The following is an 18,359-nucleotide window of genomic DNA, read 5'->3' on the forward strand; positions in this document are numbered from 1 at the left end:
GCGAGCCAAGGGGAAGGAACCTTGAGGGAACACCTTTGTGTTTCAGGCCCCTGTGCTGGGTGGTTCATTTCTTTATTTATTCATTATGATTAATTTATATATTCATAGATTTATTTTTCAAAGACACGTTGGTTACCACTTTTGTGTTGCTCCCTGGGGAGGAGTAAGATGGCATCTTCCCTGAGGAAGCTTTGTCTGGGGCACTTTCTCCTTCAGGAGCTTACCCAGGCCTCGAGCCAGCTGAATCTCAGAAGTTCAGTGCTCTCCATTTTTTAAAAAAGATTTATTTATTTTTATTGTAAAGTCAGATATACAGAGAGGAGGAGAGACAGAGAAGAAGATCTTCCGTCCAATGATTCACTTTCCAAGTAACCACAATGGCCGGAGCCACACCGATCTTCCAGGTCTGCCATGTGGGTGCAGGGTCCCAAGGCTTTGGGCCGTCCTCGACTGCTTTCCCAGGCCACAAGCAGGGAGCTGGATGGAAAGTGGGGCCAACAGGATTAGAACTGGTGCCCATATGGGATCCCAGCTAGTTCAAGGTGAGAACTTTAGCCACTAGGCCACTGTGCCGGGCCATCAGTGCTTTCCATTTTTATATCCAACCCCCTAACTGCAATCAAAGCAACCTGGGTTGAAAGTGGAGTTGCAAGGGCTGGCACTGTGGCATAGTACGTAAAGCTACTGCCTGCAGTGCCTTCATCCTACATGGGCTACATCCTACATCCACTTCTGATCCAACTCCCTATTAACATGCCTTGGAAAGCAGCAGAAGATGCTTTTTGGCTTCCATGTGGGAGACCCAGAAGAAACTCCTGGCTTTGGATGGGTCTACCTCTAATCATTGCAGCCATTTGCAAAGTGAATCAGCAGATGGAAGCTCTCTCTGTTTCATTCTCTACAACTGTACGTTTCAAATCAATTTTTTAAAAACCCACAGAAAGGAAAGTAGAGCTTGAATAGCTTTGATAGCTATATCACAGAGAGCGAGAGAGAGAGAGCACTTTTACCTTCAGATCTGCTCCCACACAATGATCAGGCCTGGGCCAGGCCAAAGGCGGGAGCCTAGAACTCCATCCAGGTCTCCCATTTGGGTGGCAGGAGCCCAAGGACTTGGGCCATCTTCTGCTTCCTTCTTAAGCACATTAACAGTATGCTGGATAGGAAATGGAGGAGCCAGAACTTGAACAGACCCTGTGACACTGAGATGCCAGTGTCGCAAGCAGTGGCTTAACCAGTTGTATCACAAGCCCTAGCCCTGGAATGCAGCTGTTCTTAATCACCACCAGTGAGTCTTCTAAGTCATGGCTGAGTTAAACTTGAGCATCTTCTGGGCAGTTTTGTTATGCTTCTGAGAGGACCATCTCCTGCAGGTGCATTTCTGTGCTGCCCAGTTCCCCTGGACCAGGCACATGTGACAAAGAGGTAGCTGCGCAAAAGCTAGTGCATATGGAGCTGAGATTAAGCCAGGTAGCACCTGTTTGTTGAGCACGCCAGAGGCAGGGCCAGGTGACCAGCAGGTGACAGATGTAACCTTCACCCTCCATTGCTGCCCTGTCAGGGTGCATTTGTGCTTTGCTCTGATGTGTTCAGGCAGAGGGGGAAGTAAGGGAGTGTGCTGCCAGATAGACACGTGAGAGCAATTATCGGTGAAGCACTGAGCCTGTCTCTGTGTGGTCCCATTGGGAGATCTGAGAGATTCCAACCCACAGCAGATAACATATGATCCAACAGTCTGCTCTCATGCTGGGGAGCCATCTGCAAATACACAGTTTCAGGGAGACTCTCATGAACCACAAATGAGAATCCTGCTTGAGTTTCCCCAATTTCCAGCTGAGTTCCAAAGACAGTTCTGCCTTCTCCGCTATAGGTCATTCAGACTCTGACAACCCCAACACAAATGGAAAACATTATTATTATTATTATTATTATTATTATTATTATTATTATTATTATGCCTGTTTAACAAATATTTGTCAGGACCTGCCACAAGCTAGGCATTATCTAAGCTGGGGCACAAAATATGCCTAGGGAGTGAGCAACATGATCCAGATATAGTGGGAGCAGAGTGAAGAAGTGAATGTGTAGACAGGTTGGGAGCCTCCTAAGGAAGTGACAGAAACTCAGAGGATGGATGAAACTGGTAGCTGAAAGCAGCAAAGTACAGAAGGCATAGCAATGCAGAAAGCTGACCTGCTTGAAAGGTGAGGAGTGTTCAGAAATCGTAAAATGGCTCAGAGTGAGTGAGGAGAGTTCACAGAAAAGGCAGCAGTCACTGCAGGTGTGCGAAGAGAATGGCAACATCTGCCATCAGTCCCTCAGTCCTGGGGATGAGCAGTAACAAGGGCCACAAGGTTGGCTGGCTGTTGGAAGAGTAGCACAAACACACAGGAGCAACCCCATGGAAGCAGGCAATGCCATCTGCTGCCAGGAGCACCACTGGGTTGAACAATTCTCCTTGTGAGCAGAGTCATCTATGAGGGTAACTTAGGCCACGTCCAGGAACAGCATGACAGGCTTACAAACACTTAACAGAGGTATGAAGGAGCCAGTAACAGGGTTTGGGCCTGAGTGGAGTCCATTTTGGCCACGGATGAGGGAATTGGTCCAAACGAGAGGAAGGAGTGCTTTTTGGGAGGGTGTTTTAGATGATGCCATCGAGAGGCCTTGAAAATACCTGGCAGGCTTTTGTACTGGGTTGGAGAGGAATGGAGGGTTGGTGGATTAAAATTACAATGATCACTGACTCTTCTCTAGTTCCTAGGTGCCCAGCAAGGCATTCTTTATACACTGTCTCCTTTCATTCACAAGAGAGATACTTTATTACACTTTACATAGGCAGTAAACAGGCTGATTTAGCTAGCCTGCCCAAGTCTCCCAGTAGAGGTTGGCAGAGGCAGATTCGGGTTTTAAGCACTAGATCTCTGTGTCTCCAGAACTTGTGTGGCATCCTCTCTCCCCAGCAAAGTTTTATTTTGAAACATTTCAAACCTACCAAAGGAAATGAAACAAAATACAAGTGTTCATTTACTCTTCATCTGGAGTCGCCGGCTGGGTAACAGCTTGTGTGTTTAAGTCACGTTACTTCATCTCCTGCAAGTTACTGGTTTGCCTATGATTGGCTTGGAGAACAAACATTTGAGACTTGACATAGAAGGAAGTCATGGAAAAAGCTGATATTTGGGAGAAATTCCTCTCCAGGTGATGGAAGAAAGGAAAATATAGGGATCTGTTGAAGGCAGAGATGAAAGAGGCAGACAGAGCAGCTACAGACTGCCCAGTTCCTGTCCATATGAGGGCTGGGGATTCACTGGCAGTGGAAAATGGAAGGTTAGTCCTTGAACTCAAGTACTCAGGAGAAAAGATAAACAGCTTTTTTTTTTAATTATTATTAAAAGATTCATTCTATTTGAAACCTGGTGTGGTGACTCAACAGGTTAACCTTCCACCTTACAGCACTTACAGCACCAGCACCCTATATGGGCACTGGTTCTAGTCCCGGCTGCTCCACTTCTCAACCGGCTTCCTGCTTGTAGCCTGGGAATGCAGTAAGAGATTGCCCAAAGCCTTGGGAATCTGCACTCCCATAGGAGACCTGAAAGAAGCTCCTGGGTTCCAGCTTCAGATCAGCTCAGCTTTGGCTGCTAGGGCTATTTTGGGGGTGCACCAGTGGATGGAGGATTTCTCTGGTCTCTCCTTTTCTCTTAAGTCTTTCTAGTGGAAATAATTCAATCATTTTTCTAAGAAAAAAAGATTTATTTTTATCTACTTGTTCACCTCCTCAAATGGCTAAAATGGTTAGAGATGGGCCAATCTAAAGCCAGGAGCTAGGAGCTTCTCCTGGGTCTCCCACATGGGTGCAGGGGTGCAAAGACTTGAGCCATCCCCCACTGCTTTCCCAGGTCATAAGCAGGGAGGTAGATTGAAGTGGAGCAACTAGATATAAACTAGCACCCACACAGGATGTCAGCACCATGGGTGGAAGCTTGGCCTACTCTGCCATGATGCCAGCCTCCCAAACAACATGTTTTCAAAATGAACATTAAGACATTTACATCTGCATCTCTATAAACATTTAGCTAAACTCATTCAGTGCTAATTATGTTTTATATATATATAACATACATACATATATAGAGAGAGAGAGAGGGAGAGAGAGAGAGAGAGAAGGAAAGATTGAAAGAAAGGACTTCCATGCACTGTTCATTCCCCAAGTGGCCGCAATGGCCAGAGCTGAGCGAATCTGAAGCCAGGAGCCAGGAGCTTCTTCCAGGACTCCCATATAGATGCATGGTCCCAAGGCATTCTCTACTGTTTTTCCAGGCCACAGGCAAGGAGCTGGATGGGAAGTGAAGCAGCCAAGACACGAACTAGTCCCCATTTGGGGTCTCGGCACTTATAAGGAAAGGATTTAACCACTGAGCCATCGCATCAGGCTCTGTGTAGATTAGTCTTAAACTAAGGATTTATTTATTTGAAAGGCAGAACGTCACACAGAGAAAGAGAGAAATCTTCTATATGCTGGTTTACATCCCAGAGATCTGCAACAACCATTTCTGGACCAGGTCCAAGCTGGGAGCCAGAACTCTATTCTGTGCTCCCATATGAGTGGTGGGGACCAAGAACTTGGATCATCATCTGCTGCCTTCCCAAGCACAGTAGCAGGAAGCCGGATCAGAAGCCAAGTAGCTGAGACTCAAGCTGACACTCCGATAAGGGAGGCCCCTGTCACAAGTAGTAATGTAACCTATTGCATTACAATGTTTTTAAACACTTTCTTGAGTAAACACTTAGTGGGTAAAACTACTATTTCCAATGCCAGTATCCCATATGGGTGGGTGCTGGTTTGAGTCTCAAATGATCCACTACTTCTTTTTTTTTTCTTAAAGGAGACACAGATGTTCCATCTGCTGCTTCACTTCCCAAGTGGCTGCCATGTCTAGAACTGGGCCAGTCCAAAGCCTGGGGCCAGGAGCTTCTTCCAGGTCTTCCACGTGGGTGCAGGACCCCCAAAGCTTTGTTGTTTTCCCAGGTCATTAGTACAGAGCTGGATCAGAAGTGCAGCAGCCAGGACTTGAAATAGCACCCATACGGGATTCTGGCACTGCAGGTAGGGACTTAACCTATTGTACTATAGCACTGACCCCGGAATGTTCCACTTTTGATCCATCTCCCTACTAATGGGCCTGGAAAGGCAATGGAGGATGGATCAAGTTCTTGAGTCTCTGTACCAATACAGGAGACACAAGAAGCTCTTTGCTTCAGACTGGGATAGCTCTGGCTGTTGACATAGACCTGGACATTGAGGCCATTTGGGGAATGAGCTAGTGGATAGAAGCTCTTGATCTCTTTTTCCATCTCTCTCTGTAACTCTTTCAAATAACTAAGTGAATAAATAAATCTTAAGAAGAAAAACACAGCACTTTTCTACATTTAAACAAAAAAAATATTTGTTCATTTTATTTGAGAGACAGATTTACAGTGATCTTCCATCTTCTGAAGATGGTAGCAGTGGCAAGAGATGGGCTTATTAGAAGCCAGGAGCTTCTTCCAGGTCTCCCACATAGATACAGGGCCCCAAGGACCTGAGCCATCTGCTGCTGCTTTCCCAGGTCCTAGACAGGGAGTTGGATTGGAAATGGAACAGCCGGGACTTAAACTGGTGCCCACATGGGATGCCAGTGCTGCAGGTGGAGGATTAACCTGATGAGCCACTGTGCCGGCCCCTCTGTATTCTTAAATGCATCAGAGGAATTGTCATTGTGGTACACCAAACTAATCCTCTGCCATTGACACTGGCATTCACATGGGTGTTGTTTTCAGTCTTTGCTGCTTCACTTTGCATCCAGCTCTCTGCTAATGGCCTGGGAAAGCAGCAATGACCCAAAGCCTTGAGTGCCTACATCCATATGGGAGACCTGGAAGAAGCTCCTGGTTTCTGGCTTTGGATTGGTCTAACCATTGCATTTGGGAAATGAACCAGCAGATGGAAGATCTTTCATTCTCTTTCTCTCTGTAATTCTTTCAAGTAAAAATAAATAAATCTTAATAAAAATCAAATGCATCAGAACTCATAAAACAAGACTCCAAGCCAAGTGGTGAATGTTCCCACCAGGCAAAGGGGAGTACTTACTTCCTCTTTTTTTTTTTAAGATTTATTTTATTTGTATTACAAAGTCAAATATACAGAGAGGAAGATCTTCCGTCCGATGATTCACTCCCCAAGTGAGCGCAACGTCCTTGGTTGCCTTCCCAGGCCAGAAGCAGGGAGCTGGATGGGAAGTGGAGCTGCTGGGATTAGAACCGGCGCCCATATAGGATCCTGGCATGTTCAAGGCGAGGACTTTTAGCCACTAGGCCATGCTGCTGGGCCCCCTTACTTCCTCTTAAACTCACTTTTGGGGCATAGGCATGCACATAGCCGTAAAGTGAGAACGTTAACATCCCTGCTTGCCTGACACAGTTCCAGCTTGGAAGGCTAAAAGGCTGATATTCAAATATTGAAAGTCACATGCTGTGGGATGCTCTATAAAATAGACACAACCTTATCCATCTCGAGCTTATGAGAACTCTGTGTGATCACTTAAAACCAATCCTAGAGAAGGTGAGTGGCCTTCTAGTTATAGATGCCTGCATTCCCTATTGGAATGCTTGGGTCAGGTTCCTTGCTCTGGCGCCTGATTCTGGCTGTCTGGTAATACAGACCCTAGGGAGCAGCACGTGACGCCTCAAGTGGTTGAGTCCCTGCCACCACATGGGAAATCTCGATCGAATTCCAAGTTTCCAACTTTGGTCTGGCCCAGCCTCTGCAGATGTGAGAATTCAGAGAGTGACCCAGCAGTGGGAGACAATTTTTTTTTAAGATTTATTTATTTTTATTGCAAAGTCAGATATACCGAGAGGAGGAGAGACAGAGAGGAAGATCTTCCATACACTGATTCACTCTCCAAGTGGCCGCAATGGCCAGAGCTGGGCTGATCCGAAGCCAGGAACCAGGAACCTCCTCAGGTCTCCCACACGAGTGCAGGGTCCCAAGGCTTTGGGCCATCCTCGACTGCTTTCCCAGGCCACAAGCAGGGAGCCGGATGGGAAGTGGAGCTGCTGGGATTAGAACCGGCGCCCATATGGGATCCCGGCACGTTCAAGGCAAGAACTTTAGCCGCTAGGCCACCGTGCCAAACACACAAATACGTTTCTTAATAATACTGCTAAGGCAGTCCTGACATGAAGCATGTCAGTCACGCTCCTTATTACATACCCTGGCACCCGCAGGATGCGACTTCCTTGGTTGCTATCTGCACCCTGCTCCCATAAAGGGACAGCCTCACAGTAAAGCTGCTGCACCCCGCCCCATGCGGGGGAAACGTCAAAGGTTAATGTTTCATGGTGGTGTTTCATGAATGGCAGCCAAGTGTGCTGGATCTCCGTTCCTTTTTCGCACCCAACTGGAACGCCATTGGGGGTTGCATTCACACTATCATGAGAAAACCCCAGAACACGAGTGAGGAAAACCTCTGGGATTTTGGTTGGCAGCCGTTTATCTCCTAGCGGGGATTCGGGACAGCCTGGCAGGCGCCATGGCCCGGGCGCTGCAGATTCCATCCTGGGAGCCGGGGGAGTTCTGAGCTCGCCCAGGCGTTTCCGGGGCGCGCCCCGGCCTGGCTGGGGCGGGGCCGCGCGGCCTCGGCGCGCGAGGCCGTCTGGGAAAAGGGGCGGTGCGAGCAGGTGCGCGCGCAGGCGGCCGGCAGTGGCGGCGGAGATGGAGGAGGGTGGCCGCGACAAGGCTCCTGTGCAGCCACAGCAGTCCCCCGCGACGGCACCCGGAGGCGCGGACGAGAAGTCGGGCAGCAAAGAGCGGCGCGATGCCGGGGACAAGGACAAAGAGCAGGAGCTGGTGAGGCCGCAGTCCCGAGCACCGGCGGAGAGAAGGCCGCGGGCTGAGTCACGGCGGCCCCGCAGGCCTCGGGCCCGGCCCCTAACGGCCCCACCGCACCTGGGGAGAGGGTGCAGGGGGCGGCGGTGGGGTTCGCGGCGCCCGGGCTGTCTGCCCCTCGTTCTCCGTGCCCCAGCTGTCTCTTCAGCGTGTCCACGGAGCTTCACCCCCGCCTCGTGGTGGGTCATTGTCACTCCCCTTTCCTAGTGCAATCGGAGCTGGGCTGGGAAGCCTACCAAGGAGCCCCGTTCATTCCCCGCCCTGCTTGCTTAGCCACCTGGCCCCTGGTGAGGAGGCAGACTCGCTGTCACCTGCTCTGGCGTGAATGGGAAGAGCATGTGCTGGGGGTTCCTCCTCTTGATAAGCTTCTCTCCCCACCCCACTCCACCCTCACCCCTCAGTCCGAGGAGGACAAACAACTTCAGGATGAACTGGAGATGCTGGTGGAACGGCTGGGGGTGAGTCACGTGGGGTATGGGGCCTGTTGGCTAGATTCTGTTTCTTGGCATCAGTCTCCCAGGTGAGGGGGACCATGTTTTAGGGTCAACTTAGGGCCCTGCAGTAAGGGAGAAGAGTTGCAAAGTTAACTTGGTTTGCAGGGAGTTGGGAGATCAGAGATGAATGACAGTTGGGCCAGTGGAGGAATTGCTAGTGTGGAGCGTCTGTTTCTTGATGTGGAGGGATGTGTGTGTCCCCTGATCAGGAGAAGGACACGTCCCTATACCGACCAGCACTGGAGGAACTGCGAAGGCAGATTCGGTCTTCTACGACTTCGATGACATCAGTGCCCAAACCTCTCAAGTTTCTGCGACCCCATTATGGCAAACTGAAGGAGATCTACGAGAACATGGCCCCTGGGGAGAATAAGGTGAAGCTTCTCCAGGCTTCTGGTTGGGGGTTCTTTCCTCCCAGGGCTCATTGGTCACTCAGAGTTGGATAGATCCAAGACCTGACCTAGTCGGACAAAGTGCCTTGTGGTCAGAATGCCCACCAAAGAGCTGCACGGAGGATTTTTGCACCTCAAGAAGCAGCTGTGTCTGTCCTTTGTGTTGGACCTCAGGGTTTCTTTCTCATGGTGTGTTTCCAAATGGCACTCCACTCATTTTTTTTTTTTTTCTTTTATCTCTAAAATATACCCCCAGTTCAGTCACATCTCTGCTTGTCGATGTAGTGTCAGTCCAGGATACCTTTGGTTCTCACTTGGACCTTTTCAACCAAATTGGCTCTGCCTTTGACTTGCTACACAGACCATCTTTCCTGTAATAGTCGGGGATTTTTCTAGATTGTGGGTCGTCTTTCAATAGTTATTGGCAGTTAGCATAACATTTGGAGATTTTATCTTTGCTTCCTCTCTTGGGTATTGGCATTTTCAATTGTGTTGGTGTAAGAGAGAGCACGCCCACCTTGGGGTTGTTGTGAGACTCAGCTTAGGAAACCGGTGTAATTTTAGTACAGAAGCTGGGATGTAGTTGATAGTTAATTTAGAAGCAAGTAATCCTAATTGGGTAATAAAACACTGCTGTAAGTCCATATGTTGGGGTTTGACTCCAAATGACTGGTTTCTTTGTAGCGTTTTGCTGCAGACATCATCTCTGTTTTGGCCATGACCATGAGTGGGGAGCGAGAGTGTCTCAAATATCGGCTGGTGGGCTCCCAGGAGGAACTGGCCTCATGGGGTCATGAGTATGTCAGGTAAGACCTGAGGAGTCCCAGTGCACTAACTACCCCAAATACCAGATTTCTCCAGCCGAGGGATGGGCATCCCCCAAGGCCACACCCTCTGCATAGTCTGGGTCTGCCCACAGGCATCTGGCAGGAGAAGTGGCCAAGGAGTGGCAAGAGCTGGATGATGCAGAGAAGGTCCAGCGAGAGCCACTGCTCACCCTGGTGAAGGAGATTGTGCCCTACAACATGGCTCACAACGCAGAACATGAGGCCTGTGACCTACTCATGGAGATCGAGCAGGTGGACATGTTAGAAAAGGACATCGATGAGAATGCGTATGCGAAGGTCTGCCTCTATCTCACCAGGTGAGTGAGCGCGCTAGGGGTGGCTGGTGGACCCTGGCCATTCTCCCAAAGCATCTGCTTCCAGAAGAGCATCAGGCAGTAACTAATTTGTTGATGGCTGTGAGTTTCCTGACGGAGACTCCATGTGAATATTCAGTAGTCCCAGCGTCTAGGACAGTACCTGATAAATCATAGATATTCCAAATTTGATCTTGGGGTAAATGAATTAAAGGGGGTGAGTATCTGACACTTGCTGAATTCTGAATTCTTTGTTACCTTTTCCCTCCTAGTTGTGTGAATTATGTGCCTGAGCCTGAGAACTCTGCCCTGCTGCGTTGTGCCTTGGGTGTTTTCCGAAAGTTTAGCCGCTTCCCCGAAGCTCTGAGATTGGCGCTGATGCTCAATGACATGGAGCTGGTGGAAGACATCTTCACCTCGTGCAAAGATGTGTATGTAGGGAAGAGGCTGGCAAAGGCGTGGAGAAGTTCGTGCATGGAGCATTTGTGTGAACTGGGATTCTGGCAGTTCTGGTTATGACTTGAGAGGCGACCTGTGCCTTTGATGGTGGGGGCGTGAGCAGATGGGTTTATTTTCTCCTACAGGGTAGTACAGAAGCAGATGGCATTCATGCTGGGCCGGCACGGGGTGTTCTTGGAGCTGAGTGAAGATGTAGAGGAGTACGAGGACCTGACAGAGATCATGTCCAATGTGCAGCTCAACAGCAACTTCCTGGCCTTGGCTCGGGAGGTGAGACCCTTTTGTGCCTTTCCATCCGGCTCTTTGATTATAACTCTGCCTTCCATTTCACCTCCCTGACTGTGTCTGAGCAGACTGTTCTTGATTAGAATTGTTACTAAGTGGGTTAGCAGGAGGGACAGCTCAGGGAGTGCTGGGCAGCAGTGGTAACCCTCTGCTTTCTCTTCAGCTGGACATCATGGAGCCCAAGGTACCTGATGACATCTATAAAACCCACCTAGAGAACAACAGTGAGTAGCCTTCTCTCTAGGTGGGGGGTAGGTTGGAGGGCTGTTTATTAAATCTCATGTTGGGAGAAGTGGGTTGATCAATGTGCTATCCTGCAGAGCTTAGCATCCTCCAGGTCATTATTTAGGCTCATGGATAGCGGATCATCAAAGACCAGCTACCATGTTGTGTTCCCTTCTTGTCTTCCTCTCTCCAGGGTTTGGGGGCAGCGGCTCTCAGGTGGACTCGGCTCGCATGAACCTGGCCTCCTCCTTTGTGAATGGTTTTGTGAACGCAGCCTTTGGCCAGGACAAGCTGCTGACTGATGATGGCAACAAGTGGCTGTACAAGAACAAGGACCATGGTATAACGTCTTTACCCTTGTGTTGCTCTGCTTGCTGTGTTTGTCCTTGTAGAGTCATGTGACCCGCTAAAGGATCTATAGGGGAATTCTTCACAGTGGTCATTGAAACAGTTTCCTCAAAGTAGGGCATTTTAAGAATAATGAAATTCTTCCTTGGTACAGGAATGTTGAGTGCAGCTGCATCTCTGGGCATGATCTTGCTGTGGGATGTCGATGGTGGCCTCACTCAGATTGACAAGTATCTGTACTCCTCTGAGGACTATATCAAGGTTGGTCTGGGCCTTACCCAACCTTGGGCTATGTCCCACACCCATGTTCCTATACCTAGCACCCAGCTTCTTTGTTTGTTTTTTAGTTTTTTTTTGTTTGTTTGTTTCATTGGAAAGTCAGATTTACATAGAGGAGAGACAGAGAAAGATCCTCCATCTGCGAGTTTAATCCCCAAGTGGCTACAACAGTCAGAGCTGAGCCGATCCAAAGCTAGGAGCCAGGAGCTTTTTCCAGGTCTCCCACGTGGGTTCAGGGTCCCAAGGCTTTGGCCCATCCTTGACTACTTTCCCAGGCCACAAGGAGGGAGCTGGATGGGAAGTAGAGCAGTTGGGATTAGAACTGGCACCCACATGGGATCCAGCAGATGCAAGGCGAGGACTTTAGCCACCATGTCAGGTCCCCCAGTACCTAGTTTTTAACTTCAGTTAAGGTAGGCACTGTGATGGGATCCGTGTTGGATACTTCATGTTGAGGAAGTCAGGATAGCTGAGTGAAAGATCTACTTGCCTTTTTTTTTTTTTTTTTTTTTAATATTTATTTAGAAGACAGTGGAGAGAGGAAGAGTCAGAGAGATATATCTTTATCCACTGGTTCATTCCCCAAATGGTTGCAACTGCAAGGTTTGACCTGGAATTCCTGAGTGGGTGGTGAGGGACCAAGCACTCAGACATCTGCAGCTGTCCACTTTCCCACACACATCAGCATGGAACTGCATTAAAAGTGGAATAGGGGCCCGGCTTGATGATCTGGTTACTGAAGTCCTTACCTTGCATGTGCTGAGATCCCATGTGGGTGCTGGTTCATGTCCTGGCTGCTCCACTTCCCTTCTGGCTCCCTGCTTGTGGCCTGGGAAAGCAGTCAAGGATGGCCCAGGGTCTTGGGACTCTGTTCCTACGTTGTAGAACTAGAGAAAGCTGTTGCTCCAGCTGTTGCAGCCACTTGGGGAATCAACCAGCACATGGTGGATCTTTCCCTCTGTCTCTTCTTCTCTGTAAATCTGACTTTCCAGTAAAAATAAACAAATCTTTGAATAAATAAAGTGGAGCAGCTGAGGCTCAAAACTAGCATTCATGCAAGGTTCTAGCTTTGCATAGGATAGCTTGGCTCGCTGTGTGATAGTGCTGGTCCCTTATTTATACATTCTGTTTGGTCTGTGTAGTCAGGAGCTCTGCTTGCCTGTGGCATTGTGAACTCAGGGGTCCGGAATGAGTGTGACCCTGCTCTGGCGCTGCTCTCGGACTATGTTCTCCACAACAGCAACACCATGAGGCTGGGTTCCATCTTTGGGTAAGGCTTCTTGCTTCTCCTGGTAGCACTTATCTCACCTGTCTAGGGAACAGGAACTTGGCTGTTCTCACCTTTGTATTACTCAGGATTGCCTCCTGAAGCTTTTATGTGGCTCTTGGTGAATGTTGAAATGATGAGAGTGATCATCCTTTTTTGTCTTTCTTGCCCCTGTCCTCGGTTATGTATTGGGGGCTGCCTCCCCCTGACTTTTGCAGACTAGGTTTGGCCTATGCTGGCTCAAATCGTGAAGATGTTTTAACACTGCTGCTGCCTGTCATGGGAGATTCCAAGTCGAGCATGGAGGTGAGTAGACAGTGTGGGTCACTGAAGGAAGGAGGAAGGGAAGGTGTGGGAGTCCTGCTACCCTCTGCAATTAATAGTGGAAAAGATGTGTGTGAGGGAATATGGAAGTGTGAGCAAGAGAGAGGAGGTGGGGCAGGGCCGGACATCAGCTCCATGAAATCCTTTAGACTTAGTGTGTAGGCTGACGAGCTAATATTTTGGTATTGAGGCCAGCCCTTGAGTTCCTAGAGGAGCTCCTGGGACCAGCATGAGAAGCAGATTAATACAGCTTGGGGTTGATGATTTGCACGCAGTTATTTTAGCCATTGACCAACTTTAACTTTTCTTACTTGTGCAGGGTCACTGTAATGGTGTTTAAAATTAGTATGGTGGCTAAAAATCATAGGTTTTAGAGTCCTGAAAAGAAACCTGAATTTAAGTTCTGCCATATCTGTGATGAGCATTGTGATCTTAAAGAAGTAACAATCTGTGCTGGCCTTGCTTCCCTCATTAGTGAAAGGAGAACAACAGCAGGTATCATCCCCTGGCGTGGCTGGGAGGTTGAAGTGTTAACAGTGTGTGAAGCAGTTAGCATAGTGGCTGGCATATAGTCAGTGCTCAGCATGTGGTTGCTGCCAGTTCTGCTTTGATTTTCCATCAGAAAGGGATCTCTTGGATAAAGAGAAATTAACAAGCATTTTAATATCTTACTCAATGTGTGATATGCCTTTCCTATTTCTAGGTGGCAGGTGTGACAGCCCTGGCATGTGGCATGATAGCAGTGGGCTCCTGCAATGGCGATGTCACCTCTACTATCCTTCAGACCATCATGGAGAAGTCAGAGACTGAGCTCAAGGACACCTACGCCCGTTGGCTTCCCCTTGGGCTAGGACTAAACCACCTGGGTGAGGGGATGCCTCTCTCTGGGTGAAACACTGATGGAAACTAGATGGGGGGTTGTGTTTCAGGCTGTGCAAATAGAAGAAAGTGTCCTTAGACCTTCTAAATCTGTCTTGTAGGGAAGGGGGAGGCTATCGAGGCGATCCTGGCTGCCCTGGAGGTTGTGTCAGAGCCATTCCGCAGTTTTGCCAACACGCTGGTGGATGTGTGTGCCTATGCAGGTGGGTGTCTTTGTCACTCTTTTGTGCTTTTCCAGTGATTCCACTTGTTTTTGGCCCACATCCCTCCCTCCCTGCTGAAATTGGTGTTCATTTCTCATTGATCCCAGTATACTTTAGGGATTGTTGGGGTGTTCTGTTCTTTCTAAAATGGGCTTCTCTGTAGTTCGTCCTCCTGTTGCCCTTTCACCCTCTACCCTGCCACAGGCTCCGGCAATGTGCTGAAGGTGCAGCAGCTGCTTCACATTTGCAGTGAACACTTTGACTCCAAGGAAAAGGAGGAGGACAAGGACAAGAAGGACAAGAAGGACAAGGACAAGAAGGAAGCCCCTGCCGACATGGGAGCACATCAGGTCCTGAATGTTCTCGGAGGAGAGATAAGCAGGGAGCAGGGCAGTTGGATTTGGTTTTGTTCTAGAGCCGTTTTGAGTGGTGGTCTGTTCTGAAAGGGCAGGAGCTGAGGCTCTGCACAGGAAGGGGAAGGGTGCTCCCTGGGGAATGTCTGTTCCTTCTAACATGAGATTTGACTCAAGAGTGGCTGATCTGTGTCCCTTAAGCTTAAGGGTGCTGCTACCTTTTCCCTGCAGGGAGTGGCTGTCCTGGGCATTGCCCTGATTGCCATGGGGGAGGAGATTGGTGCAGAGATGGCGCTTCGAACCTTTGGCCACTTGGTAAGTATAGTGTGGAGAGATAGAAATATACTCTTTTTGGTGGCCTGGGGTGCCCCAGAAGAGAACTCTCTGATGGATTTTTCAATGGAGAAGTGGTCTTTTATCTTTCTATGGATGATAATGTTCCCTACTCTGCACTTTATCTATCATTCCATTATTGGAACTAAAGCTGTACAGCTTTCCTGCATTATTTTCTTCTACTGTTCTACATCCAGCTGAGGTATGGGGAGCCTACTCTGCGGCGGGCTGTGCCTTTAGCGTTGGCCCTCATCTCTGTGTCAAATCCACGGCTCAACATCTTGGATACCCTAAGCAAATTCTCTCATGATGCTGATCCAGAAGTTTCCTATAATTCCATCTTTGCCATGGGCATGGTGGGCAGTGGTAAGTATTGGGCAGAAAAAGACCGATTGGGGATTTGGAGGAAAGCTGACTGAGGGAAGAGTCAAGGTCTATTTTTCCTCTCTTAATATTTAACATCTCCAGGGACCAACAATGCCCGCCTGGCTGCAATGCTACGGCAGTTAGCCCAGTATCATGCCAAGGACCCCAACAACCTCTTCATGGTGCGCCTGGCACAGGTAAAGGACAGAATGCTTCTCCTTGGAGTGTGCAGAGGGGATTGTCTGTGGGGATGGAGTGGGGACATGAAGTCTTGGCCTTGGAGGAAAGATGTAAGCCTTCTGTGGGTTCTCTGTTTGGCTGGGTTAGGTGGGGTCTCCTCAGATGTGATGCACTACCATTGTTTGTTTTTCTTCCAGGGCCTGACACATTTAGGGAAGGGCACCCTTACCCTGTGCCCCTACCACAGTGACCGTCAGCTTATGAGTCAAGTGGCTGTGGCAGGGCTGCTCACTGTGCTTGTCTCTTTCCTGGATGTTCGCAATAGTGAGTTGCTGTCAGAAATCTTACACTGTGGACACAGTGACCTATCCTCTCCTGCCAAGGCCACCTTGGTAGTTTAGAATCAAGATCTCCAACTCAACTCTGTGCCATTTTGGTTTCCTGAGGTTCTTTGGCTTAGGGTAGGCCACACTTGGGGTCTGGCCCAGAGGGATTCAAGAAAAATGAGTGCAGTCACTGCTTCTAAGTAAAGGGAGAGAAAGTGATTTTGAAGTGTGGTTGTAGGTGAAGAAAGGTCAAAGTGGAGTTTGAGGGGAGGCGTGTGGGTTTAGTTTTAGGGCTGAGGGTTAGAGGGTCAAGGCCTGCTCTGCTGCCTTTAAGTGTTACACTTACTGTACTGTGTACTTCCCTCAGTCATTCTAGGCAAATCACACTATGTACTGTATGGACTGGTGGCTGCCATGCAGCCCCGAATGCTGGTTACGTTTGATGAGGAGCTGCGGCCATTGCCAGTGTCTGTCCGTGTGGGCCAGGTAAAGTGTTGGGTAGATGGTGGGGAGGGAGCTCAGGCTGTGCTCCAGAACTTCTCTGAAGCTGGTAGTATGAGCAGTGGGTTATTGCTCTTCTCCCCGTCCGGAGTCCCTTCAGCCCACTTTCTTATCCTGCAGGCAGTGGATGTGGTGGGCCAGGCTGGCAAGCCTAAGACCATCACAGGGTTCCAGACACATACAACCCCGGTATTGCTGGCCCATGGGGAGCGGGCAGAACTGGCCACTGAAGAGTTTCTTCCTGTTACTCCAATCCTGGAGGGTTTTGTTATCCTTCGCAAGAATCCCAACTATGATCTCTAATGGCCACCAGGAGCCCTGAGCCATACCGGTGTGTTGGTGGGCCAGGCTCCCTGCTGCCAGGGCTGGATACTGCTCTAGACTTTTGGGGGAATTGTGGCTTCTGGATCTTTTGTTACTAAGTGAGCTGACTTTCCTGAATAAAGATCTTTATCCCCAAGGTCTCTCTCTCTTTTCCTAGGTGCCATGGCTGGAGGCTAGATTGGAGTGGGGAGTTGATGTGTTTGGAGCCACCCTGAGTTTAGAGTAGCAGGGAAGCTGTCCTCAATAGAAACAGAGTCCCTTTCTCTCCTTCATCAGCTTCTGTTTCATTTTTTAGGATGCTTGAGAAGCTGGTAAGTGTAGTAGATCTTAACTTTCTTAAGGGACTTGTGGCTCCTGTGTGTCCTCTCTCCCCTCAAGAATACATCCCCTTGAAGCCTGCTGTCTCTTGACCTTGAGTGAAGGATGTCCCAGAGTGACAGCCCCTCTTTTCTAATTCATGTGTGTGCTGTTGAATGAAAGGGGTATCTTTCCCCTGTGACCTGCTGTCCCTCATAGGAGGAGGCTGTTAGAGGGATTTGCCCATATTAACTTGTGCTGGGCTGGTCATGTCCAAATTGGATTTGAGAAAGCTTGATGTTTTCTTGTAGTGAGGCAGTGTGAAAGAGGAGTGGCCTTCCTGGAATGTAATCACTCCATCTGCAGTGCCCCTTCCTGGTGGAGCTGGTATGAATATAGCTGCACTACCCACTTAGGGCCAGGATGCAGCTGTGGAGGCCATATGGTTCTCCTAGATAATCATGGTTAGTATTCATCTAGCGCTCACTGTGAGCTTAACCTCATCATGGTGGCTGTCACCAAATAGGTATTTCATAAAGAAGAACTGTTGAATGCTTTTGAGGCTTCACCACAATTTTGAGAGGTATTATCCCATGTTTGGTGAGTAGTGTGAAATTTGGAAAGGGTTCAGTAGGTTGCTCAATATTAATATAGTAAGTGGTGGAGCAAGGACAGGAACCCTTCATTTATTTTAAAGAGGCATTTTTTAAAAACTTATTTAAAAGGCAGCATTACAGGGAAGGGAAACAGAAATCATCCATCCTTTGGTTCACTCCCCAAATGGCTAAAATGGCAGGGATGGCCAGTCCAAAGTCAGGGTCTAGGAGCGTCATGGGGATCTCCCATGAAGGTACAGGGCCCAAAGTAGTTAAGCCATTTTCTACCAAGTTCCCAGGCACATTAACAGCTGGGTTAGAAATAGAGAAGCTGGCTTTTAAGTATTGCCCCTGAGGCATGCTTGTGTCACAATGAGCAGCTTAACCTGCTATACCACAACAGCAGCCCCTACTTTGCTTTGAAAGGCAGAGAGGGAGTCAAGAGACAGAGTGTCCTCTGGTTTATTTCCTCAATGCTGCCAACAACTTGTCCTGGGCCAGCTCAAAGACAGCAGCCCAGAATGCAGTCTGTCTCCCATGCAGGTGACAGGGTCCTAGTTGCCTCCCAGGATGTGCATTATTAGCAGGAAGCTGGAATTGGAAGCAGAACTAGGGCTCATACCCAGGTGCTCCGATGTAAGATGCAGGTGTCCCAAGCAGCATCAGTCTGATCCCGCTGTTCTTTAAAGTGTTTGAAAGCATATCCATTGATGGTTCATTTCCCAAATGCCTGCAATGTCAAAGGCTGGGAGCCAAGAACTCGATCTGCTCTCCATGAGTGGTAGGGTCTCAGCCACTTCAGCCCTCACTGCTGCCTCCCAGGATCTGCTTGAGGTGGAAGTTAAAGTCAGGAG

The 18,359-nt window shown here is 48.9% G+C and overlaps 1 protein-coding gene across 2 annotated transcripts; it reads left to right on the forward strand.

The window, feature by feature from the left end:
• The first annotated feature begins 7,694 nt into the window (after positions 1-7,694).
• On the forward strand, positions 7,695-16,748 carry PSMD2 (proteasome 26S subunit ubiquitin receptor, non-ATPase 2). Of its 2 annotated transcripts, XM_041002647.1 has the most exons (21): positions 7,695-7,894; positions 8,335-8,391; positions 8,637-8,801; positions 9,504-9,625; positions 9,739-9,963; positions 10,233-10,391; positions 10,545-10,689; positions 10,868-10,928; positions 11,123-11,269; positions 11,432-11,538; positions 12,699-12,826; positions 13,042-13,129; positions 13,851-14,013; positions 14,128-14,229; positions 14,434-14,579; positions 14,814-14,897; positions 15,113-15,281; positions 15,384-15,478; positions 15,659-15,785; positions 16,155-16,273; positions 16,409-16,748. In XM_041002647.1, the coding sequence occupies exons 1-21, from the start codon at positions 7,760-7,762 to the stop codon at positions 16,589-16,591; spliced, it is 2,727 nt and encodes a 908-aa protein (XP_040858581.1). In that variant the 5' UTR covers positions 7,695-7,759; the 3' UTR covers positions 16,592-16,748. The 2 variants fall into 2 exon arrangements, with proteins under 2 accessions (XP_040858581.1, XP_040858582.1); XM_041002648.1 differs by lacking the exons at positions 7,695-7,894; positions 8,335-8,391; positions 8,637-8,801 and having other exon boundaries at positions 9,513-9,625; positions 9,750-9,963.
• Positions 16,749-18,359: the final 1,611 nt, after the last annotated feature.

This window comes from Ochotona curzoniae, unplaced genomic scaffold, assembly GCF_017591425.1.
Source record: "Ochotona curzoniae isolate NIBS_2020 unplaced genomic scaffold, NIBS_Ocur_1.0 scaffold_2587, whole genome shotgun sequence".
NCBI classification, from domain to species: domain Eukaryota; kingdom Metazoa; phylum Chordata; class Mammalia; order Lagomorpha; family Ochotonidae; genus Ochotona; species Ochotona curzoniae.